The sequence below is a fragment of the Leuresthes tenuis genome, unplaced genomic scaffold (assembly GCF_036924035.1).
Source record: "Leuresthes tenuis unplaced genomic scaffold, fLeuTen1.0.hap1 SCAF_23, whole genome shotgun sequence".
NCBI classification, from domain to species: Eukaryota; Metazoa; Chordata; class Actinopteri; order Atheriniformes; family Atherinopsidae; genus Leuresthes; species Leuresthes tenuis.
In genome coordinates this window covers 9,840,117-9,865,067 of record NW_027325377.1, presented here as the reverse complement: position 1 = coordinate 9,865,067, position 24,951 = coordinate 9,840,117, and the positions used below count along the sequence as shown (strand labels likewise).

Sequence of the window (24,951 nt, the reverse complement as noted above, 5' to 3'; positions counted from 1 at the left end):
CTGGTTGAGGAGGATGATGAGTCAGTGTCTTCATCCCTTGTAGCTCATGTTTAGGATCAGTATATGTGTGAGTCAGCGAGTGAAACCATCCTCCGATGTGTAGTGTTGTTGGTTAACTGGCCGTCTCTGTCATTTGACCTCAGCTGTTGGTCAAAGGGCGAAAGTCATCTCCCACTCTCAGCCCAAAGTGTCTGGCAAGGCCAGGAACCCCTCTAGAGGTACAGTAGGCCACGCCCCTACACCCTTCCATCACTGCTGTCTAACCAATCTGATCTCTTCAATAGTAGTGTCAGTGTGTTTGGTGTCATCCTTGGAAATGCACTGTCTCTGCGGACTAATGGTCTGTCGTTGCTGCTTGTGTTTATCATTGTATGCATGCTGCTGCTGCAGCTGTGCTGTCTGATGTCCTATTTGTTGTTTAATTGTTTGATTCTTCTCTCCGCTGAATGTTGACAACAATCATCATACTGTACTTGTTTCTCAGATGAATGAAGCAAAGTGGACAATTTTCAAGTGATTTTTGCTTGTTTACCTGCATGGCTGTCAGCAGCTATGGATGTTAAACCATTCAACGTGCCTTAACTCAACTCGGGTTCCGATAATCTAGAATTGACCTTTACTGGCTGATTCTATTTTATGTCATGATTCCTTTAAAAACTCTACTCTGTCTGTGTGTGTGTTTGCAGGTAAATGGGGCAGTATCCGGGGCAGTGGGCGTCTAAGTGCCTACAATCCAGATGTGGGGACACGTCTGGCTGGGAAAGAATCTCCACAGCCCAATGGAGGGCCGAGCGAGGCGATGTTCCTCCGTCAGCAGAGAGCCTATCTGTACATCATTGGGGACAAGTCTCAGCTAAAGGTAGCCAAACACACACTACAGAACGTCATGTTCAGATGGCAAAGCGAGACCTGAAAGGAACTACATTAACACAGAATCACACCAGTGACCTGTATTTACCCATAATAAGCACACACAACCAGCTACAAATGTGAGAAATATGAGTTAGTGATGCTTTGAGTCCTCAAACTATGTAGCGCCATGTTCTTCTAGTGGGATAAATCCCAGAAACCAGTCTGTCCTTGTTAGGACTTTATATGAACCATTGTTATCTGGTTATGGTTGGCAACCACCACTCATGGGTTTATACAGGCCATCTGTCTAGTGTGTTAACTGTCATTAACATCAACAAAAAGAATAAAGAATTTCATATAGGAAATAAATAATCCGACTCAAGTCAACATACTGTTGTTTGTTCAGGGAGGAAAACAGGACTCATTCCAGCAGTGGGAGGTGGTCCCCATCGAGGTGTGTGACGTTCGGCAAGTGAAGAACAGCTTCAAGAAGCTAATGAAAGCCTGCGTGCCAAGCTCCCCGAGCCTTGGGCCCAGCATGAGCTTCCTGCGCTGCCTGGAAGACTCGGAGTGGATGGCCCTGGTCAGCGTTTGTTGGTTTCACAATATTGTTGGTGTTTGTGCAGTCAGCTGTGATTTGTGGTGTCTCTGACTGTGTGTCCTGCGCGTGTGTTCAGCTGCACAGGGTGCTGCAGGTGTCCGTGTTGGTGGTGGAGCTTCTGGACACTGGCTCATCAGTAATGGTCAGCCTGGAAGACGGCTGGGACGTCACCACACAGGTTGGACTGAGAGAAAGAAACATCTGCAGAATCTACACGTCTGTTCATCGTAGGACTGTTTAAGCGGTGTTTATGTGACACTCTTGTGTGTCTGTAGGTGGTGTCCTTGGTGCAGCTGCTGTCTGATCCCTACTACAGAACCTTTGATGGATTCCGGCTGCTGGTGGAGAAGGAATGGTTGTCATTCGGTCACAGGTTCAGCCACCGCGGAGCACAGACGCTGGGCAGCCAGAGCAGCGGCTTCACCCCCGTCTTTCTGCAGTTCCTTGACTGTGTGCACCAGGTAGGACTACTGTAATTCAGGTTTTATTTCAATTTTATTTTTGGCTAGTCCCCTTTCAGTTAATTTGGTGATTGTCAGTAAAAAAAAAAAATCCTACAAGAAGATCTGAGTTTATTCAGTTACTTAGAGGGCTGATGACGCAGGTGAGGAAAAGGACATTCAGGTGTTTATGATGTTTTTTCTAAGTGATCATTTTAAATCCTAATACAGCTGAAGCCAAAATAGGAGTTGCTTGCAGGTTGACTGAATAAAGCCCTTGTTTGTTAAGAATTTGGCTGTATGAAAGGCAAACGGACGTAGACTGACCTGACACACCCGCATCATTTTAATGACATCATCTCATTGCACGTCTTGTGCTTTAATTCAGTGGCGTGAGTGAAGGTGTACTGCCACCAGCTGTTTGTCTTGAGACACTTCGCATTTTGACCGAGCATCTATTTACAGTAACATCGTGGATTCAGCTCCAAATCTAAACACTGCAGCCCTACTGTTGGCACATTTCATTTTAAGTCATGTGGCCAATTCGTATTCTGATGCTGTGCAAGTCCAAAGCAGACATTTTTTAGTACCGTCTGTTTCGTCAAACTGGAGTGGGTGGGATCTGTTTTTGGTAATACGCACATTTTCGATAATCCCACCTTAAAAAGTCATTGAAGACTTGTTTGCTCTTGGTGCTAACAGCAGGACAGTTGGTGCTTTGAGATGTTTTAACGCTAGCAGATGCAGCATGCAACACTCAGCTTTGCATTTGCTTTGGAAGGGCAGCCAGTGGGGATGGGACTGTGCAAAATCTCAGCTCAGCGCTATTGTTTATCCTTTAACATTGTTGAGACTAGATCAAATTTATTCTGGCTCATAAAGCTCGGTTGAAGACTACATGAGGGGGTGGCCAGAGGAATAGCAGTAGTAAATGATTATTTCACACATCTGTAAATGGGACCTTTAAAGTAGAGTCAGTCATATTGAATCCTCACACACACACACACACTCTGCCAGCTTGTGTATTTCGTCTTCAAAATGACTGAAGTCTCCTGAGCAGGAAGTTTGGCAGCCCTTTGCTTTCCTTCCTCTTCTTATGTATACATTGTACCTTCGATGCAGCGCATGTGTTTTGTGTTTACCGGTTGGTCCGATGTCATTTCCTGCTCATCTGATCAGTGACGTGGATTCGCCCTCTTATCACAAAGTAGGATCGAAGCTACCCAGCTGTCTGCTGAATGTTTAGCTGTCCACCATAAGTAAGCGTCTTTAAAAAAGAAAAGAGGACAATAACTTGGCTGCTTCGCATGAAGTTCACTGAAAGAGGAAACATATGTATGATCATTCAACCTCTTCATTCTAAATGACAGCTCTGAACTGTGTTTATATGCACCCTCAGATCCACCTCCAGTTCCCCATGGAGTTTGAGTTCAGTCAGTACTACCTGAAGTTCCTGGCCTACCACTACGTGTCCAACCGCTTCCGCACCTTCCTGCTTGACTCGGACTACGAACGCATCGAGCTGGGTAAGTACACACTGTTGTGCGTTGGTGCGAGTTATTCAGCTGACGATGGTACAGTTTTGCGTCACCGATCCCTCGATGATTGCAGGAGTGCTGTACGAAGAGAAAGGTGAGAGGAAAAGTCCGCAGGTTTGCAAGTCTGTGTGGGACTACATCGACAGACTCAACAAGAAAACTCCCATCTTCTACAACTACATGTTCTCTCCAGAAGACGAGGAGGTGAGAGCAGTTTTTCTGTTTGGTCTGAACAATAATCGTCGAAGCTATTAGGGGAAAAAGATGTTTTTAATCGTCACTTTAGTCCTGACGACAAAAGCAGACACTCTGGTAGCTAAAATGAGTGATTTATCGTGTGTTCCAGGTGTTGCGGCCGTACACCTTCATCTCCAACCTGAAGGTGTGGGACTTTTACATGGAGGAAACTCTGTCTGAAGGGCCGTCGTACGACTGGGAGCTGAGGGGCCGGCAGGAGCGAGCGGCGGAGGAGGCGGCAGAGAAACCCGACACAAGTGCCCCGAAATCTCAGCGGGTCATCGTGTGGCCGTGTTACGACAACCTTAGTAAGGTGGTGCCCGACGCCATCACCAAGCTGCTGCAAGACCTGCAGAGTCTGGAAGCTGAGCTCGGCCAGACATCGGAGAAGTGGAAGGACACGTGGGACAAAATCAAGAACACACAGAGGACTGAGACTAAACTGGAAAGCAAGGTGAGGCAATGATTTGGTTTTTTTAAATTGTTTTATTTGGGCACATGGAAAAAAAATTGCCAGGAGTTGCTTGATATTGGTAATATCTCTCAGAGAACTGCTTGTCTGCTTTTACCATCCAATTTGACAGTAATACAACCAAAAGAGCAAATTGGTTTGAATTTTAAGAGACGGGTCTACTGTCACTCGTCACATACTGATACTCGTGTCCCTCTCAGTGAGCAGGCCACCGCACTCATCCTCGTCTGTGTGTCCTTCCTCCACAGCCATCATTCTCCAGCTCTCTACTCATGTCCTCCAACCTAAGCCACCAGCGACGCTCTCAAGGAGTCTACCTGCAGGAGAGCGGCGTCGGATCATCAATCAACCTGGGTCTGGACTGCGAGGCCAGCGCCACCTCCACGCCTGTGGCGGGCCGGCCGAGCACGAGCACGCTCTACAGCCAGTTCCAGAGCACAGAGAGCGAAAACAGGTCTGGGAATTGTAATGTTTTTAACACTCACTGAAATAAAGACACCCGGCGCTGTTGCTGGGTGACAGGAGGGACACATTGTGACTGAAAGAATCAGCGGCAGGCAGGACTGTCGGGGAACACTGAGGCCAAATAGTTTATCAGCCACCTCAGAAGCGCCAGTCTCACACATCTGAAACACATTTTTACTTGTCTCCCACCAGGAGTTTTGAAGGCATTCTGTACAAGAGAGGGGCGCTGCTAAAACCATGGAAACCGCGGTGGTTTGTGCTGGATAAGACCAAGCATCAGGTAAGAAGTTTGTTTTAAAGCGAAACAGCAGAGACTGATCAACACTCTGCAACGGCTTGAACTCATTTTAAGAGAAACTCTTCACAGTTTGTCTTTCTGCTGTTTCTAATCATATGTCCTCGTCCTCAGCTGAGATACTACGAGACCAGACAAGACAAGGAGTGTAAAGGGGTGATTGAGCTGGCCGAAGTGGAGTCTGTCACGGCAGGAACGTCTGCCATGGGAGCGCCGAAAAGCATTGATGAGAAAGCCTTCTTTGATGTGAGTTCACATGCATTTCAAAGTCTCCATCTTGGCAGCACTTGTGCAAAATTCCAAGCTGGTTGTCATCTCTGGTAGTCAGAAACAGACAGTCAAGGCCCTGAAGGACCAGACAGAGGACAGCTTTTGGTTACTTATTGAGTTTAAAGTTTCCAACATAGTTTCAAGTCAGCTAGGCATGTTTTAATGTGTTAAGCTTACTCCTAAATCAGCGTTTGATAAAGCAACAGGATGCATGCGGCTTCTGGTACTATCAATTGAGTCAGAAAAAGTTTTAATTTAACAGAAACTTGACACTCATCCTGAGGCAGTCTGGAAGTGCAGGGTCAGATACCACAAGCCAGCTCGTGCACAACCTGAAAACATAGTGAAGATCAACTTTTTACCAGCATCTGTGTGCATCTTTGCCAAAAGCGTGAATTCCAATTTTTCCTTTGAACTTTCAGCTCAAGACGACCAAACGAGTGTACAACTTCTGCGCCCAGGACAGCCTGAACGCTCAGTTGTGGATGGACAGTGTTCAGAGCTGCCTGTCAGATGCATAGAGAGGAAACGGGACTCTTCACCAGGAACTAATGGGTAGTGCTGCCGCGGCTGATGAACATCTCTGCTGGCCTAGCCCGGCCCGGCAGAAAGAAGGAGAAGGGGCCTTTCACCACTTAAGCACTGTTCTGATCTCTAGTGTTGAACTTATAATCTTACGTCATAACGTTTCAGCATTTTTTGTTATAAAAAAAAAAAAAAAAAAAGGAAAAAAAATTTTTCCCAGAAGAACCACTTCCTGTTGTTGCTGCAGCCTCTCACCTCCCCAACAGTCTGACCACTATGTGTCTGTATGCACAAAACCAATGCATATTAAAGCACGTTGTTGCATTTCTGTGAGGCGTCCTGCAGCTTGGACAAGCATGAAGATCCTTCCAGACCCTCCCACCTGTAAACCACCACCTGCCCCCCTTGTCTTACTAACCCTTTACTCAATTACCCTTTAAAACACTTTGAGGAGGAATGACGGAGGAGCTGCAGTCGGCCTGGCCGCGTACAGAACTCATTTAGACTTCCCAGAAAAGGATCTAAAAGACCGACTGGTGGATAGATGGACCAAAACTGCCCTGAGGAACAAACACCGACGGCAAGCGCTCTTTCTTTCGGTCCTCAGGGCGTCTGCTCTCACTGCCTGATGTTGCCCACTTGTATATCTAGAGTATGATGTGCATGTTGCTGAGGCTGCAGGGGAACAGGGGTGGGGGGCAGACACACGTCAACGGTTCATGAAGGATTTCCTTTTCATTTCTTTCCTTAAATTTTTAGTTAATTTTTGTCCTGCGACCTGAAATTTGTACCAGAAAGAGTTGAAACGCTCATTAAGCTGTCCTCCACAGGTGGCAACGACTTACTGTGAAAGCCATAAATCAGTCGTGAAGATCAAACAAGGAGAGCCAGCGGGAGATTAGAGTCCGTCAGGTATTGAGAGTGTCGGTGAACTTTCACTGAGTGTGTTTACAAAGTAGACGAAAACTTCCCTCACTAAGCTTAACTCTGCTCCTCACCCCTGTGCTTTTAGCCACTTACTGACACACATTTTTTTCTTTTAAGGGATGCCGAAGGAAAAAGGAGGGATTTATTTTGTAGCGACGTCTTCAAAACAATCTATCGGAGGTCGGTTAGGTGGGAGATTTAGATGAGGGGTACTAATGAACAGTGGGATTATCGTGGGATGCATCAGAGGCGGCATTTAGTGATGGATATAGACGCGATGCAGTGCACGTGCATTGGAAACAGGATGTTTGTTAAAGGAAAATTCTGGTGAATTTTTTTTACCTGGGTATTGTTCTTTTTTATCGTGCCTGCTATGACTTTGAGGCCAGCTAAATTTGCACTCACTGATCTCCGACTTCTACAAAAGGAATACAGCATGTGAAGGGAAATGGAAGCTTCCCAACACCCTTATTTGTCTGGTTGTCCAACTGAAATAAAACAGAATAAAACAATAAAACTAGCTTTGGCTGTGGCGAGGCGGAAGGGATACACTCTCTGAGGGGCCCTTAGCTGAATCCTTTAGACACAAAACCATGAGCATAACAGCTAGGATGAAAGATACCCAAATTTTCCATTAAAGTAGCTCACGTGTCAGAGTTCTGGTCACATATCTTCATACTTTCATAATATCCTCTTGTCCTCAGAGGCGAAACTGATGGAGGGAGACTAGCGAGTACCTTTTTTAGCTGCATCATTAGCACTTGTTTGTAGACGAGTCTACACCTGTTAGACATGGAGGAACAGTATGGTTACCAGGAATGTTTTAAGCAACAGGTCATCGGTTTAATGACAATGATTTGTCAGACTGCACCTCCACATACACACACAGAACCACTCTGACCCGCATTGTTAGCGTAACCCCTGCTATGTAAAATACAGTTCTACTGCTGTCTTTGAACTTAAAAGTTGAAATTGTAGATTTTTTTTTCTTTTTTTGTGTCTAATAACTCCTTTGTATATACTACTCCAGATTTGTATGTAACATTTATGGTAGTAATTTATTTAACTTGTCTCCTCAGTAAAGAGTTCCTCAAGCACCACTTTATTTTTAAATTAGGAATTCAATGTGCCATTTGTTTATTTCTGTATTAATGTGACTAATGCTTTTGGTTTTTGTTTTTTTTGGTAAACGTACAAGTAAACCCTCAATGTTTTGTTGTTTTATTATTATTTTTAAAAACGCAGTTGTCCTTATGTTACACAAACTGTGCATGCAACAGTGGAACTGGTGTGTTAGTGGGCTGCTTTTTTTTTTTTTTTTTTTAAAGACTGGTTGGATTTTACCGAGTTGCTCACCAACTGCGGTGGGATGTTCTGGATGTAGATTTCAATCGAAATAAATGTCAGACATGAAGTTTTTTTAAATATTTTTTTTCCATTTTATTCCCATTGCTGGGTTCTGCTGACTGGTGTGGTGTTGGGTTAACACGCTCCGTGTGGTTCCATCATCGGCAGCGACAAAATAAAGGGAAGTAAATGTACCGAAAGATTCATTTGGGTTTCTGGAACAGAGTGATAAACTGCTAAAAATGAAGTGCTGTTTGTGGTTCAAAGATTTTTTGTGTGTTTGCATCTCTTAATTGTAGAAATAAGTGACGTCACTGTGTACCGATACACCCAATAGTACGCTTCAACGTCATTAAAATTTATTTTCGTCTAAAATGTCAGAAAACAGTGAAACTGCTCACCAGTTTAGTCCAAGATGTAGTCAAATATATATATTTTTGTGACGTCTTCAACCAAAACTCTAATTTATTTTTATTTTTTTAGCTTGAGGACAAAAGCTGCCTTTTTTTTAGAAGCTGAATGGAAAGTCAGTGAGCTGCCCTGCAACTGAATCATTTACCCACGAGCTCTGATGTAAAACAATTCAAAGTACTTCAGTCCCGTTCTGATAAACCTTCTTCTCAATTAACACTTACCAATAAACCAGTTTTATTTACAAATTTTACAGTTAATGTCCCAAGACAAGATTTCCCCGACAGCAGCTGGATATATACTGTCTTAACAAGCAGAGTGATGTCCTAATAGTTTAATGCCACCGTGCAGTGTGACTGCTTTGTTGCCTTTTAAAACATCGAGACGGGTCTGTCGGAGCTCAGGGGACCAAAATTCAAACGGAGCTGTTGATAATGATTTGCACGCGGTTATGTTTCAGATTGCTTGCGCCTTCAAATCAATTTCAGCTGCGTTCAAAAGCGACCGCAGAAATCAGCGAGAACCCGGCTGTGGGAACACCCGTGATTCGTCAGCCACGAATCACCTTTTCGTTCAGGTTTACTCATCTCTCCGTAGTAACTCTACTACTACAGAAAAAACGGCTACATTAACCGCAAGGATATGACCATAATCCTTTTTATTTATTTGTTGGTTCTTCTTCTTTTTTTCTTCTTAGAAAATACCTGAGCCGGGTTATGTTGTCAATCATGTCAATATAGTTTTTAGAATCCAAAATAAACTGTGGGGTTTAGATGCCCCCTCGTGTCAGATGTGTAATGTTCATTTTCATAACGTTTTCCATGAAATAACTGATTTCTTGTAATTTATTGTTGGTGTATGATTACTCAAAATTAATTAAACTGAGTCCTCGTCTTGTTACACTTTAGCTTGCAGACCACCAAATTACCAGGTGGGCAACTGTCTATGGTGGCGCATTCAAGGACACTGCTTAAAGGCAGGGACATATAGGCTGAGACATACTTGCCATGTCCACTAGGTTCAAAGTCTTTTAAACTGACTTTCACGTCCACTGTGCAATCATAATATAAAGAGTTTGTATTCTAAGCCCTAAAACATGATCTTATACACATTTTAGGATACTTTACCCAACACACAGAACTTAAGCGTTCCATTACATCCCTCAGAGCTTGGAGCATAAAGCTTACCGACAGCGACACGTTTTAACGACATCTCCCGCTGCTCTGTAGCTAACTGACGTTATGGTAGAGCCCCTTCTCATGTTTGACTGACATGTCGCTCACTGACTGATAAGACACACCTGCATGACAAGTGACATCCGCCATCATCATTCTGTGTGCATAGATCAGCTGGAAGAACTGAAAACACCCGCAGAGGTAAGCAGCGTCCCCGTCAGCCGGCGAAAAGACATCAATCAGAACTGCAGAGGAAAACTTTCGGTACTAATGTGGTAAAACCAGACACTTTTAATTTCAATGGGTTTTTTTTTTGGTTGTTTTTTTCGTTTTTTTTTTTCCAAACAATGATCGTAGAACCCGATCGCTGTCAATATGATTTGAATAAGTACACCAAAGAGGCCTGGAGCTCTGCAGAACCCAGACCTCCCAACACTCCTGCTCCCCAAACCTGCTGGTTAGGAAATAAAACATTAAAAACAAAGAAAAAAAAAGAAAAAAAAGGGGGGAAACAAAATAAAAATAAAATAACGTACAGCGTCACTCTTACCAGATACCGCTCATGCCCTGTGAGTAAGTGCTTGATGGAGGAAAAAAAAGAAAAGGAACAGACAACAATAGTAATCTCAAAATTGCTTGTAAAATTACTTTTAAATGGAGATAATATTTGTATATAGGTAGATAATGTTTGGTTGATTCCAGGGGATAGCAGTAAGAACTTAAAAGTCATTACAATCAGAAGGTCTTAGCTCACTAGCTAGGTCAACAGAGAACCGGTTATACATGCATTAAAAAGGAAGAAAAAAAAACCCTTTATCTTTTTTTTTTTTTTTTTAAAATAAGGTAAAATCAGAGAAGTCAGCTTGTAATTATTTCCAAATTTGTTTTGCCCATAAACTTTATCCAAGGCTGGACTGATTTCTTTTTAAAAATAAAAAAGAAGAAAAAAAAAAAGTTCATTTTTAAATAAAAATGGCATTGACATTATTGCACATGAGCAAAAGACAGTAATACTATTAGAGCTCTGGTTCATCGACCTGTCCCCTCCCTCATCCATTCAGACCTGGCGGTGTCCCGGCAACAAGGTATGTTTTTATCAACAGCAACAAAGAAAGAAAAAAAAAAAGGAGAGAGGGAGGGAAAAAAAACAGGGTAAAAGTCCTGATCTGGGTGAGAGAGGACAGATAAAACAGCCAGCAGATGAACACTTACATTGTGCTATAATGTACAGTAAATGGCTGCATAAGTGCTTTTTCTTAAGCTTGAAGAGAGAAAAAAAAGTTTCCAAAAAAAAGAAAGGTATTTATTGTTGAGGCATTGTTAAAAGTTAGCCTGTGCTATCCATTCAGGGGTGACCGTGTAAAATCCCTATCAATGGGGAGGAGGAGGAGAAAAATCTTTCAGGACATTAAAAAATAAAACAACAAACACGATGTTACCCCTCGGATTCTGTCATTTCAAAGACTGCTGCTACATTAAAACCGCACGTAATTATGTGCAACATTGGAAGAGAAAAAAAAAAAAAAAGGCTTTGAAGACAATTCTTCTCTCCTTTCTGTCTGTTGTTTTTTTTCTCTCCTTTCTTTTTCTTTTCTTTTTTCTTTTTCTCTTTAAAAGTTCTGCCACCTTATTATTGGTGTTGATTGGCAGTGTCCGGGTCCAATAACATGGCAGAGTGATTCGGTAAAAACACCGTAGTTGCAGTGAGGTCGTTGAGGGGAGCCGCTCTGGGAGAAGGCCGACAGCCTGCGGCGCCGTCACTGATGGGTTTTCTGCGTCCGTTCTTCCTCACACCGGCCCGTTGACCGACACCTCCTGAGCCGCTGGCGTTTCCTCTCTGTGAGGCAGAGAAACACTCTCAAAACAGAGCCCGAGGAGATCTTGGTCCTATCGCACTAACTGTTCATTTTCATGTCTGTAAACAGGAGTATCAGGGAACAGTTTATATTGAACTGATCTCTTCTTCATTCAGGCTCTCAGAACAACTTCTGACATCTGACAGGGTCGGAGATCAGATCTATTTATGGGCGCGTAAAGGTGGAGTGAAAAAGTCGCTGTCACCAGAGGAAAGCCCGTCCCGAGGCAACCACAACAAACTGCTGTGGCGTTTCACTTCTGTTCTTTGTTCCTTACTTAAAATGTCAACTTCTTTAATACATCAGCAAATGTTCGAGCTCAGTTGCACCTAATGTTTGGGAACTTCAAATCATTATGCATCAAAATTCTTAGCAGAAATGTATCCGCAAAGTAACGCCTCACATATTCCTACAAACTTAACGAGATGGACCCTGTCCACAACCTTTTTAATCACAATCTGCATTTGAATTTACGAGGACCGAAATGGCAGTTTTTAATGCAGATTGGACCCATGCACACTTACTTCCTATCAGTCTGAGTGTTTACAGGCGAGTCCTCAGCAGGCTGCTCTGAAGCTGTTGGAGGATCTGACAGAGAAAGTTTCTCCAGAGATACGGGACTCTCCTCACTGCAGGAAACAACCAAAGAGCACAGCTTGCAGTTAGTGAACTCATCAATAAACAGTGAAACAAAATACTGAGTACTGGACAAAATGGATGCATCGGTGCAATTTGAGACTGGAAGTTATTGCCGCTCTGCGCTCCGCATCTTCCTGCCTGCCTTTGGTCTGAAACACAAAAACAAGACCGCACAACAAGATGGCCGCCGACAAAAATCCTCCGATGGGCTCCCCTTTTATGGGCCTGTAAATGCGGTTCGGGTGACGCCACCGTTGCAGAGATTACACTTTACTTTGTCATTTCTTATTAAATACACAAAATACATTGTGTTCATTTGTCAGCTCCATGAAAAAGCTGGCTCTGCCCCCTCAAAAGACGAATGTATTTAATCCAAGGGGGGGGGCGAAACGGCGTGCTCTCCACTCGACTGTGTGGGACTGCGGCGCCCATAGTACTACAACCTGCCCGGGCAACAGCCCCGTGCTCACCAGTCTTTCACTGAAAATTAACTAAATACTTCCAGGTGCCAATTCTCATGTGAAAACTGGGTCAGATGATTGTGAATACACAGTACAAGTTATTTTATCTTTATTTCTGTAGATAAACACATACACAATAAGCTATTTTACTTCTAATTAGTAACCTAACTGTCTTTCTGTATTACTTGCAGTAGCACAGCGTAACAGAAGCTAATTGTCTCAGTCAAATTACTAAATTCCAGTTATCCCTCTGAATTTGTGAATCTCAGTTTAAGCTGAAGTTTTGTCAGAGTAACAGAGATGTACTTTCCTTAGAAAAGCAAAACTGAATGCATCCAGTAATTTCAAATCCCACTCCAGACTGTAATTACATCAATGTGGTAATTATGTTTTAAATATAGCTGTTTATATATACATGCACACACAGAAACACACACACCCGCTTTCTCTATATGGCTGCAGTGGACTGGTCAACAAAAGGAACTACCATTCAGCTTCTATTTTTCTGCTTTTTAAGCTCCTCACTGCAGTTACTGAGCCAGCTAATCGCAGCTCAGTGGTGTTCCTGATCTCCTGTTGAGTGCTTGTGTAAACTCAAGACAGAACACCAGAGCACATGCAACTACGCTGTCTGTGAGGACAAAGCGCTGCTGGGATTTTCAGTTAAAAGATGCCAACCTTTTGAGGTCAGCTGTCTTGTTGCTGGGGGCCGTTTCCGAGGCGATCGCTGCAGCAGGAGGAGCCCCGGCGTTTTTGTCGGTGTCCTCGTTGTCGGATTCCCCGGAGGAGCCGCTGTCTGAGGCCACAAGTGGAACCTTCCTTCCTTCTCCCGCTGGCGAAGCACCAGCGGAGGCACTAACATCTGCTGATACATACAGACAGATAATATATATATATATATTACAAACCCCAGTCAAGATGGTTGGAGCTCAGTTTAAAGCCAGGTGAAAATGGACGTGAATACTCACCACTGTTCTCGTGGTTTTGTTTGGCTTGTTTATCAGCATCAGCGCCGTCTACAGGAGAGCTGCACCTGGGATCAGTCTCTGTACTGTAGTAAACAGAAGGAAAATACAATTGGCAGCTAAGACTGATGCATCGTTTCTAATTGTGTGGTTTTCTCATCTCCTCATTCAGGAGCAGTACAAAACATACGTATAAAACTGATTATACGGTTTGTTTCTTACCCGGTAAAAGGCTGGAACTCTGTGAAGTTGGCCCAGCCTGTCTGCTGTGTGTCTGCTTCGCTCCCACGTGAGCTCTCCCACCCGTCTGGGGTTTGGGATGCAACGGTCCCTCCTGAGTCCCTGAAATTCGCTGTCCAGCCAGGACCTGGAGACAAAAAGAGAAAAGACAAAAGCTCATTACGGAGCTAAGCTTACAGCAATTTGCAGCGTTTCAAGGGAAGCTGCTGTCAGTTTTACCTGTATCTGACGTGTTCTGCTCAGAATCTTCATCCTCATCAGATTCAGACCCACGATCCCTCTCCCGGCCTCCATTTTCCATGCTGTTTCTGGAGCTTCCCTCTGAGGTTTGAGAGACCCCAAACCTGAAAGGGTACCAATGAAAACAAGTTGGGACAAAAATAAAGGATTAGAGAGCAATATATGTGGAATACAAAGAAGGAAAAAAAACTGCAATGGGGAAAATATCAAGTTCACCTTGTTCTGGATTTAGCTTGTGTTGCATAGTTGATCTCCTTCTCCTCCCAAATGTCCTCCTCCTCCTCAGTATCATCAAACTGGTGTATCCTCTCTTTACAGCACGCTTCAAAAGCAGCCGCATTGGCCTGTGGAAAACAAACAAATTAAGCCGAATGACATCTTTTACTGTGGCAGTGCGTCATGGACAGAAAACATGTCGACGCACGACACAATATAAGGTTTGGAAGCACCCTAAATATCACATTAAGAGCTCAGAAATTGCTCTGCGTTTCATTGAAATTCATAGAAAGGATTTCATAGAATTCTCAGAACTTTTGCAGGAAACAGCCATAAGTGATTCAGCAAATAGATGTAACAGTGCGACAATACACGCAACTTCTGCAAAGATCAACAATATTATTGGCGTTACATCAACACTGACAACAGCGAAAGAAAATGATTTTCATACATTTTGAAAGTAAGAAATCAAAGTAAAAATGCTTAAACATATAGAACACTTACACTATTATCATCAGCATCGAGATTGAAGTTTATTTCGGCAATTCTGTCAAATGTGGCACTAAGGAGAAAAAACCCCACAATGCAGAGCATTAAAATCAGTTTGGAATCTCGCAGCTGTTTTATAGATGATTTACAAAATGCAGTTGTTAAAACTTGAAGACACGATCCACTGTGAAAAAACCTTTTCGAACTTACTTGATATTTTCATCATGCTCGCTGAACTCCTCGTCATTGAACCCGAACAGATCCACGAAGTTGGCAGTCATCTGTTGGATCTGATAGTCTGAGAACGCCTGGGAAGACCAAATGGAAGGTGACAATCGTTACGGGCACCGCCATCTAAACTCGCACCCGTTTGTTATTCAGGGGGTGATTTTTACCTGTTGAAGAGACAGATCGTTGGGGAAGGGGCTCTCCATGTCGTCATCCTCGCTGGATGAGTGCATGTTGTGGGTGCTTACCTGCAGAACACAGTGCAGAGGAGTGCTCGGTTTATTATGGATCCCCGGTGAAATCAAATTGAACACACATTAGGAAAGACAGTGCGGAGAAAGTTACGACAAAAGGAAAATTAACAAATAGGTACAATGGGAAACTGACCCTGGACTTAAAACTGCAGTCGTTAACTTCAAACTATGCCTCCTGTTCTTTATCCTAATTTTGCGTCTTATTAAATATGTGGAAAGTAAAAGAAATTGGGGAATTGTCTTGTCTAAAAGAGACGAGAGCTAACTTGTGTCTGTCGTCACCAAAACAGAAGATTTAAATGGTGTTCCAGAATTTTATGCGTGTCCTTCTAAGCACTGTGATAACTAACATACGTTATCACTGAGCCTCAGGTTTAGAGGGTTCTTTGCTGTGTAAATTCCCATCTGGGATCTGCAATCATGCCAGGTGCAGTTAAACAAAAACAAACCAGCAGACAACAAATCCTGTCCGTCCGCACTGAGGAGATGCTGCAACACTGGCATCTGCAAAAATGTTTTCGGGGGCCTCTAATGTTGCTTACATATTTAAGACACTTGTGGCTTTTGTTTCTTGGATTTTCAGATTTATTAAATGGGTATTTTGACGTGAAAAATCCAATTTGCTGAGAGGTTGGTTATGGCTGCCCTGACACTGTGCTGGCCTGCATGATCCTGTCCTGCTGCTACCTCAACTACTGTAGACCACGGAGGGCTTCAAGAGGAGAAAAGAGGATGAAATGAGCAGAAGTTTAAGGCTTGCAATTCATTCATGGGAAATAGTAAGTTTGGCAGATAAATGTTTCACCAGCTCAACTGTGTTCCTCCTGTTAGTTTCTCTCAAGGTCTCGTCCACAAAGCTCTCCCAGCGACCTCTGCAGTCTTCCGGCAGCTCTGCCATAGATTGAACCCAAACAGGGATATTAATCTTAACTGTCATTTCAGTTCAAATGGAAACTGATGTGGCATCGCAGATACTATAGGACATTATTACCTTTGATGAGGTTTGTGATCTGGGCCTGTACTGGTCCTTTCTCCAGGTTCTGTACCACCATGTTGGCAATTCTGGTCAGATGACCCATGTTGCCTCTCCTGGTGCCACCCTCAGCCCTGAAATTCACAGTTACACACTTAGCCCTTACCAAAATGACAGCAACACCACAACTTCATTTCTGTCATCACAAATCTGTATTGCACTAATGTTGCATGATCTAATCTGTATAAATAATAAAACTCACAAGTTTCATATACGATTCATTACAAATACATTAAGCACAAACTAAAACAATCACACGAAGAGGTCCTCACTGTATTTTATCATTCTCTTCCCAGGCGTCAAGGATCCTCTGAACCAGCCGACACTTCTGGAAGAGCTGAAGGGTTCAACACAAACACAAAATGAGAAAATTCTCTCTTCTTTTTTCTCTTTTTATTTAAAGCGTATAGTTTTGACAATTTTGAGATATGAAGCTACTTAATTCACTCACGTGTGCCACAAGGGCATCGTGGATAGAGGTCTGTGGGTCACTGGCTCTGCCTGTTTCCACTTCCTCCCCCTGCACCTCAGAGTTGGACGCTTCAGGGTTCCCATCTTGGTTCTGGAGGCCAGGGCTGGGCCGCTCCTCTGAGGAGGGATGGTTCAGGATAGCTGCCACACACAGCTCCACTTGGAAGTGCAAAAAATTATTCCAGGAGTATTTAAAGAACAGATCCTGCACAAAAAGAGATGCAAGTCAAAGTCAGTAACATGCTGCAAAAGAGGGCGTGTATGTCAAGATGGATCACTGTTAAAAGGTACTTTTTACAAGTATATAGTATACTTATAGTACTATATAGTACCAGAAAACACAGAGGAGCTAATGCAGACATTTGAAAGTAAGAAAATAACTGCTGGAAAAAGTGCTGTATGCTTTCTACCTGTATGGTGAGACAAGCTGATATTTACTTTCTATGCCCCTCCAATACAACTATTTGAAAGAATTCTGATGTTAATGTCAGAGCCAGAGAGGACCTGTGCAGTGTAGCCACATTGTTTAACTAGCACAACAGTGGAGCCTCTGATTCCCTGTCCACTGAAATGCAGAACCTGCTCCACAGAAGCCAAACCCACTGCCCTTTGGTCAGATGGTGTAATAAAGGCTTCAGTGCCTCCCTGCCTCATGACAAGCCTTGTGCAAATTTTGCACAACTAAACAACATATGCAACACAAGCACAATCAGACCTAAACATCCTCTCGATTCAACTCAGAATCCCACTCGCTGTGTGAGACAACGACAAGAAAGAAAAAGAAGCGATGAAGCAGCGCGTCGAGTCAAGTTTAGCCTACCAGTAGTAGGTCCATAGTGGCAAGATTACAGAGCTCCTGGCAGATACTGGGAGCACTGGTCTGCAGCAGGGCTGCCACCAGCCGGGCCACATGAAGGCGGGCGTTTCCCAGTGGCTGCTCTAGAACGCCAACGGTCGTCAATATTGCACTTTTCTGTGAAGGAAACACATTTGTGCTGTCAAAAAAGTTGTTTGGATAAATATACGCAACATCTTGCGTTCAAATAACACAACACCAATAACAGATGGACAACAATGTGGAAAACAATGGGGAGTAGGGATGGAGGAGGGCAGTAACAATATAATGCTTCAGTATTTTTCAAACGATAGTCTGTCTGCTTTAAAATATATCTATGAGCTTTGTACTACATCCAGGGTATTACCTTGGGGGGATCCAGAAGAAGCTGCTGGAAGTCCTTTAAATGGGGCTCAATGGCATTTAAAATACTGCTGTTGACAGTGTAAGACCTTTCATAACCCTGAGAATACAGATCCATCAACCCTTCCAACCTGGCAGACACAAGCAAATGAATGCAACCATTCAGTCACGGCATTCTTCATGATGGAACAGAACCAGGTACCAATATTCATTTTACTTACATAGTTTTTAAACTAGAAAAATGCACCGTTTAAAAAAAACTCACCCAGACCTTCTGGTCTCCAATAAGGTAAGTAGCACTTGAGTTCCGTTAACGACAGAGGCCTCACTCCTCTCCCCCTCGAACATGTTTTTGAGAAGCCCTGCTACACTGTCCTGCCTGAAAAACACAGGTACGGGCAAAAGTAAAAAGCCAGCAACACAAGACTGTTGCAGGAGTTAAAACTCAAACATGCTCAAAATCAAAAACAGGTTCTGGCAATCAAAAACATGTTAATGTACAGTTCCCTACAGAAAATAATATCATGTCAAAAACGTGTCCATTGTAGGGTTTGCGGGTCTAGAATTCCTCTTCTTGACCTTGTGTGAAAATCAGAGGGTACTGGAAACTTACGACTCCAACACAGCCAATAGCGGGTCAGACTCCACATTTTCCTGCATTTGATTGGCCTGGTCTCGACTAAGGCGGATGATGTCACAAAGCGTTTGAGACGCGTTTGATTGTCTCTGAAAAAGAAAACAAAATTAAATCAGGAAACCCTCAGTTAGCAGAAGCATTATTTCAGTTTCACTAGAGCAATAACAAAAGGATAGCTTCGTTGAGACAACAAAAAGAGCATCGAGACAGCACTGAGGTGGATGAATTCCCAGCCAGCTTCACTCTCACTCACCTCTTCATCTTTGCCAGTATGGATGAGCTCCGTGAGTCTCTGTACCAACCGTTCCTCATTCAGCCACTGCAGTAAAAACAAAACAAAGATGAAATCATAAGATATTTTATTTCTAAGTGCTTTTTAATGGCTAGTGTTTACCCAGAGACAGGGAACACATATTTAGATGCTTACATGCAGGACCTCCTGCCTCAAAGAGGCAGGTTCCACACAACTGATGAGGCGAAGCAGCAGGTCCATCATGGCAGAGGCGTCAATGTGTTTGAGCACCAGACTGATAAAGCCTTCTTTTTTCTTTAGAAAGGTAATCACCTGGAAAAATACATAGTATCTAAATGTTTTGTAATTGTAAAACTTAACAGTTAAAGATAGATCTGAAGTTGTTCTTTTGCACAAATGTGTTCATTTACCGAGGAATGGTTTTTGCTTTACCTGTTCGGTTTTCCTGGCAATGAGATTGCCAATGGTTTTGCTGAAGAAGCTGGCCAGTAGAGGGTTGAGCGGCGGGTCCTGCTCCAGGAAGTGGTAGAGCATCTCGAGGAGAGACTCATCGGCGCCAAGCTTGTCATTTATGATGGACACATCTGAGGTCAGGAGCTCACAAGCAATATTGGGAAACCTTACAAGAAGAAGAGGATGAAGATGAGAAGATGTCTCTGTGCAACTCACAGGCTTAGGCAAATTAAAAATAAAAAGTAGGGCTGCAGCAAACAAATATGCTGGTGATCAACTATTCTACTGATTATGGCCTCAACTAAGCGAGTAATTGACATTGAAACACTTAATTAATCAATAAAATAGTAAATAAATAGTTTTCTACCTATTGTCAAGCAGTGTTCACAGTTGACACCTGTTTGCTTCTCTCCTCCAGTGTCTGCTTTCTAATACTGTTTTACTGCAACTCATTTAATAATAAAAACCTCTTAGATACACCTTTACTTTTGGTTTCTGTTATCAGCCAGGAGGCTGAGTCAGAACTGGAGGCCATAATAAAAAAAAACAGTTAAGACTACACCTTAAAAATTTTTAAAAAAAAACTCTGGCAGCTTCTGTGTTCACATTAACGGCTTAAAAGTGCTCCGATGGGCACAGATAAGAGACGAGGAAAAATATGACAAGAGTGCTTGCAGCAGTGGGACAATTCTAGCTACATATCAATCAAATGTAGCCACTATTTGTCCAACACAACTAACCCAAGTTGCTTTTCTTAGGGGACAGAAATGGAAAAGTAGCTATATTGCCCAGTCCAAGTCTCAGCTAAGTTCTTTACTAGTGTCCATCTCAACAAGCATGCAGTTTGTGACGGTTTGTCTTTATACATTTAATGGTTAACCTGAAACGTTGCCTTGCGTTTGGCCCACTCTGTGGACTGTGTGTGTAAAACGGGTGCTTTCTGCTGAGATGTATTATTGACTGTGTGCTGCTGTGGTAATCTAATTTGGTTTCACAATGAAAGCTGTAAAGTGTTGATGGCTCTAGTTTCGAGCAGAACACGTCGGTGTATAATAAGCGAAAGAAGTGCACAGGTGGACATTTTTGTAATCAAGTTACTCATATCACGCGACTCATGTCAACTAAAGTAAAAAAGTTTCTTAGTGTTTTAAACTAAACTTGTGACTGTGACCACAAAAGCAAAAAAAAATTAAAAATGGTTACCAGCTAGATATTGAAAAAGCTATGAAAGAGTAATGCTTTTAGCATTAAATCACATTTAATTCTATAAGATGCAACATTATTGCAGAAACAAAGTATCAGTATTGTTAGTAAGAAATCACAGTATCAGCTGTTGCAAGAAAGTGAACTAGTGACCCTTTAAACAATGTAATGCTTTTGAGATGTAATCAACATTTCTACAGTTAATGAACTTGTTTGTTTTCAAACATTTCCTACTTCTATTTTTTTCTACGTAGATTATTTTTGGATGTGAAGCACGTTCCAGTTGCCAAAATAGCATTATTGTACTTTTAAAAATTTAATCTTTCTACATTTAATATTGTAGCAACGTATAAACAGGATATTCTGTTTCTAACCACACAATATTTACTATAAAGATCTGAGTGTCAGCATCAGGTCTCACTTGAAGCGACTCCTCTCCTCCAGGTCAGCAGGTGGCTCTGTGGTTATGAGGCTGACCAGCTCTTGCATACAGTGGTCCTGGGAGAGAAAGAGCAGCAGCCGACGGTTTTGGGCCTTGCACTCCTGCAGGACATCATCCTCCTCCATCAGCTCCCGCAGCGTCACGTCCTCCCTGTCCAGCAGCTGGTCAATGTGGGAGGTGGTGTGCAGGTCAAACTTCCAAAACATGGTGGCCGCTGGGATGGGGGACACAGCCCTGAGCCGTGGGACAAGTGTGTGAAGGGAGGGACAAAAAAGGAAAACGGAGATGGATGAAATAGCCCAGCAGTGGCCAAAACAATGGGAAGGAGTGGAAGTGTAGGTGGGAAGGAAGCAGCGGAGAGAAACTGACGTAAACAAACAAGTGTGAAAGCTAAAGAATGAACACTGCACTACTACTTATATAATTTAATTCCAAAAGACACTGTTAACAGAAACAGAAGCAGAAACATTACAGCATTGTCTGAGTGCATTAATGTTCAGTATCACAGCCTGCTGCATTGATGTAGGGCACATCATACAGACTTCACTACATTTTTCATAAGATGCTGCTCAAGAAGCAACAACACATGCACCACAGAGGAGATTGTGCATTTGAAGCTGTGAAAAAAGAGCCAATGTTTTGGGCATATTTGCAGATTAAGGCCAACAAAAGCAAACCTTATCATAAGAGAAAGACTAACTTAGACAAGGCTGACACTGGGTGTGGTGAAGTAATGTGAAGCCAATGTCAGTCACACAGTAATTGTGCTGCTCTATAGAAAATAAAACGGACATTTAATGGAAATAGGAGAACTGTAGGAGTACCGGAGGAATCACTTTCTTCAAAATAAGCAGAACAGCTGGATCATCTTCTGTAAAATTACAAAAAAAACACTAAAAAAAAAAAACAGAAACTCCATAGTTAAGTGCTCACACATACCAGTGGATGAAATGTGGATATCTTTAATCAGACCTCCCCCACGGGCAGGCAGGCATTTGTGTTTGTGCAGACAACAGAGAGTGTGGCGAGGCCTGGCATTTATCAGCATGGGTCTCCTCTTAAAACGCAGGCCTCTTTAGGAGATGAGATGTTGAGGGGCTCACCATAACCTGCACAAAATTAAAGCTTTACTGTTAATTGACAAGATTTCTGTTAGCATCTAATTCAGACAGAACTTCACATCTGCGCAAACTTAATACAAATACTGCCAATAATAATTAAGGCACTTCTAAAAGAAACCATTGAGTGATAGGCAGCTGACGTTTTGCACCTCTATGAAGTTTTCTAATTTTCATCATGAGTAAGCTCAAAGTTGGCGATATGAAAATATGCATTCGCCTTGCTCGGCCAAAATCATAAATATAACTTCATAATGCATCAGTATTCAGCCTGGAAAATGTCCAAGAAACAATGAAATATTTTTCGACACTGACATTAAAAAGTCAGGCAGGTTTACTGATTGTTTACAGCACATATTCATCACTTTTTATTTGAACAACTGCCAAACAAGATTTGATCAACTTCTCCTTCTCTGGCTTCGGCAACACAACAGAGGCTTTTACATGCCCACTTTAAGATAATAATGAATGGAAAATTAATCTAAAATCATGGAAAACAGCTTTGATGCTTTGTTTCTCACAAAGCGATTTTATCTGGTTAGTTTTTCCATGTGCAATTACTTTGGCAATTCATCTTAAAAGCTTAAAACACGAGGGAAGAAACCATTGTATCAGCCGACTTTGTCAAAGCTAACATATCTCTCCAAGCAACATGCTAACAACTGTTGATCAACTGATGATCATGAAAGTAAAACTGAAGGAGGAAATCAAAGTGCTTCCTCCTTTTTTTTCTTTTCCTTTTTTCCCCTTACGAGGACCGTTCCTTGCACATGCAGCAGCAGGGGCAGCAGCGTCCATCTGGCATACATTTACAGAGTACACAAGTGCAATAATAACCCGTGGAGCACTCCCTGTGGACACCGAGCAGGAAAGCAAATGCTTGACTTTACATCCAAAATAGAACCCACCAGAGGCAACCTCAACAAAAACAGTCTACTGGCACATATCACAGACGATGAAAAGAGGAACAATAGTGCACAAAGGGCACACATGAGGATGTTGCGAGCCAAAGCAGGCTGTAATTAAGCAAGCTAAAAAACAGTAAAATTAAGCGAAACGGAATTCCACCTAAATGTTTGCGGGTACTCTCCTCCACTTGTTGAATGTACAATTAATTGCAACAGATAGAAATTGAATAGGTATCATTTTGCGCTGGAAACCTTGTGACAGACCCTACTAAATGATCTGCAACAGTGCACTTCAGAAGACAAACAAAGGCTAGTTTTACCCATCCCTCTGTTGCCTACTTGCACTAAGATAATCAGAGGTTGTAAAATGCGTGGTCTAGATCTGTAACTAATGTTTGATACACAGTTTGATGTAAAACAAAATATTCAAAAAGGTCTTGCTGAGAACAATGGTCACTGATTTTACTTTGCTTTGCTTTGGAACACCTCAATAAAAAAAATATATATTTTTGGGTTTTCTTCAGTCCACAGCAAAGATTATCTTAGCTTCAAGACACTGCTTCACCTAAAGGCAGAATGTTTCAACTGTTTTTATGTGTAAGCTAAAGATAGAGATTGTACTTTAGAGAGAACAATCACAGGGAAAATGTGCATATGTGCATCCACACTTCATAACGTTCACTGTAACTATACTGGGTCTCTTTCTTCAGTTTCCAACAATGAGAGATACGCGGGTGTGCAGTTAAATAAATGTAAACTGACCTTCCATAGCCTTGGCATGAAATGCACATCAACTGACTTGCTGTAGGAGCTCGGATTTCTGTTTACTTCAACTCAACTAGGGAACCACTTGCAAACAAGACAAGGAAAATCATAGTACACGACGATCGGAACTATATTAAAACACACAACCCACTTTCAAATTCAACTATAAATTAGTCACAACCCGGACTGTGTGCTTGATTCTTACATATCAGCAAAGACTGCGTTGCTGCTGGCCTCAGTCAACTCCAAACGTCTACAGCGAATACCACTGACCGTTTCCTTATTTGTTGAAAAACAGTAACGACAATTTGAAAAACTATGCAGGATTATATGGCTCGTGTAAGAGGGGGAAATGGATTGTGGCTATTTCGATGGCACCGACTCTTAAATGTTATGTTCCCGACTCTAACAGCGATTATGTTACGTTACACAGCGCTATGTAATCTTAACAGGTATACAAATTCATAAAGCAAACCAACCAACTGACGAACATTATTTTTTGATAGACGTCGACAAGAGGTTTTTAGGCATTAAGTTGAGAAGTTAGCAAACAACTAAGCTAACGACAACTTTAGTTCCTCCTTTTCGCTGATTAGCATGTAAGCTAATTAGCCACGGACAGTTAACGTGTGTTGATCGGAGTTAGCGAACTTAAATAGCTGTCCAACTTAGGTTCAACTTTGTCGATGCAGTAACTGAGTTAACATTAGATCGTTTCTGCTGCTCATGGTGGTCTATCTGATAAAAACTTACCTTTGGTTCAAAGTCCGCAGCAATTCCTTCCCTTTCTGCTAGATTTTTTAGTAGAGTTTGTCGTCAAGCAGTCAGCTATTAAGTCACTAGCTACCGAGCTAACTACAAGCTAGCTGTGTTGGCTAACATAGCCCGTGAGCGAATAGTGATTTGTTTTGAAGAAGGGGTCAGTCTGCGACAGGCTACTGCTAGCTAGCTCAACTTGGCTAACGTTAGTCAAATGTGGCTTTGGGGACTATCAGATTAACTGTTTCCCCGCATTACTTGCTACTTTGCATTCATAGAGTTACTCGTTACTACAAATATAGAGGGTACGATTCGTACTCACGCACAAAGTAATTCAAACGCGGGTTCAAGTTTAGCATGCAAAGCAGGAAAAACTCAGTCATAATTTTCGAATCAAAATGGCGACATGGTTACAAGAGCGCGCAAGAGACGTACACGGGGACGTGCATGGACTTCAGACACTAGTGCTCTAAGCTTTGCAAAAATATTTTAGATTACAGAATTGGGCTACAGTATATATTCGATGAAGTTAAAGGTCGAATTGTATGGGGCTTAACATATTTTTTTT

At 42.5% G+C, this 24,951-nt stretch overlaps 2 protein-coding genes across 12 annotated transcripts in view; one reads left to right on the top strand and one right to left on the bottom strand.

Moving 5' to 3' along the window:
• sbf1 (SET binding factor 1) overlaps nt 1–8,036 on the top strand; it is a 50,398-nt gene extending 42,362 nt beyond the window's left edge. For 9 of the 10 annotated variants that reach the window (XM_072377238.1, XM_072377235.1, XM_072377236.1 and 6 more), the window contains 12 exons: nt 144–218; nt 687–859; nt 1,259–1,435; nt 1,530–1,631; nt 1,729–1,914; nt 3,293–3,419; nt 3,505–3,635; nt 3,778–4,122; nt 4,389–4,594; nt 4,798–4,885; nt 5,015–5,146; nt 5,593–8,036. In XM_072377238.1, the coding sequence (XP_072233339.1) occupies nt 144–218; nt 687–859; nt 1,259–1,435; nt 1,530–1,631; nt 1,729–1,914; nt 3,293–3,419; nt 3,505–3,635; nt 3,778–4,122; nt 4,389–4,594; nt 4,798–4,885; nt 5,015–5,146; nt 5,593–5,691 (1,841 nt within the window). In that variant the 3' untranslated portion in view covers nt 5,692–8,036. The remainder of the gene's footprint in view (nt 1–143; nt 219–686; nt 860–1,258; nt 1,436–1,529; nt 1,632–1,728; nt 1,915–3,292; nt 3,420–3,504; nt 3,636–3,777; nt 4,123–4,388; nt 4,595–4,797; nt 4,886–5,014; nt 5,147–5,592) is intronic. The other variant, XM_072377240.1, reaches the window with a different exon arrangement.
• Nucleotides 7,867–24,794, bottom strand: LOC140282705 (serine/threonine-protein phosphatase 6 regulatory subunit 2-like). Of its 2 annotated transcripts, none has more exons than XM_072377246.1 (24): nt 24,378–24,794; nt 21,773–21,942; nt 20,813–21,067; nt 19,168–19,354; nt 18,910–19,047; nt 18,736–18,801; nt 18,459–18,571; nt 18,111–18,224; nt 17,850–17,976; nt 17,468–17,620; nt 16,628–16,852; nt 16,449–16,513; nt 16,135–16,250; nt 15,949–16,034; nt 15,057–15,137; nt 14,872–14,969; nt 14,677–14,734; nt 14,173–14,300; nt 13,936–14,060; nt 13,699–13,843; nt 13,480–13,562; nt 13,190–13,376; nt 11,936–12,040; nt 7,867–11,392 (listed from the first exon to the last, which is right to left on the bottom strand). In XM_072377246.1, the coding sequence occupies exons 3-24, from the start codon at nt 21,037–21,039 to the stop codon at nt 11,344–11,346; spliced, it is 2,676 nt and encodes an 891-aa protein (XP_072233347.1). In that variant the 5' UTR covers nt 21,040–21,067; nt 21,773–21,942; nt 24,378–24,794; the 3' UTR covers nt 7,867–11,343. The 2 variants fall into 2 exon arrangements, with proteins under 2 accessions (XP_072233347.1, XP_072233348.1); XM_072377247.1 differs by having other exon boundaries at nt 13,190–13,373.
• Between the last annotated feature and the right edge of the window lie 157 nt (nt 24,795–24,951).

Bases quoted from the DNA above. Each gene is read 5' to 3' on its own strand.
- LOC140282705 (XM_072377246.1), bottom strand. From the start codon at position 21,039: ATGTTTTGGAAGTTTGACCTGCACACCACCTCCCACATTGACCAGCTG. The intron at 16,251-16,448 runs GTGAGGACCTCT...TGTGAATTTCAG, and splicing joins GAAGAGAATGATAAAATACA to GGCTGAGGGTGGCACCAGGA. The intron at 14,970-15,056 runs GTAAAAATCACC...TGGTCTTCCCAG, and splicing joins ACGATCTGTCTCTTCAACAG to GCGTTCTCAGACTATCAGAT.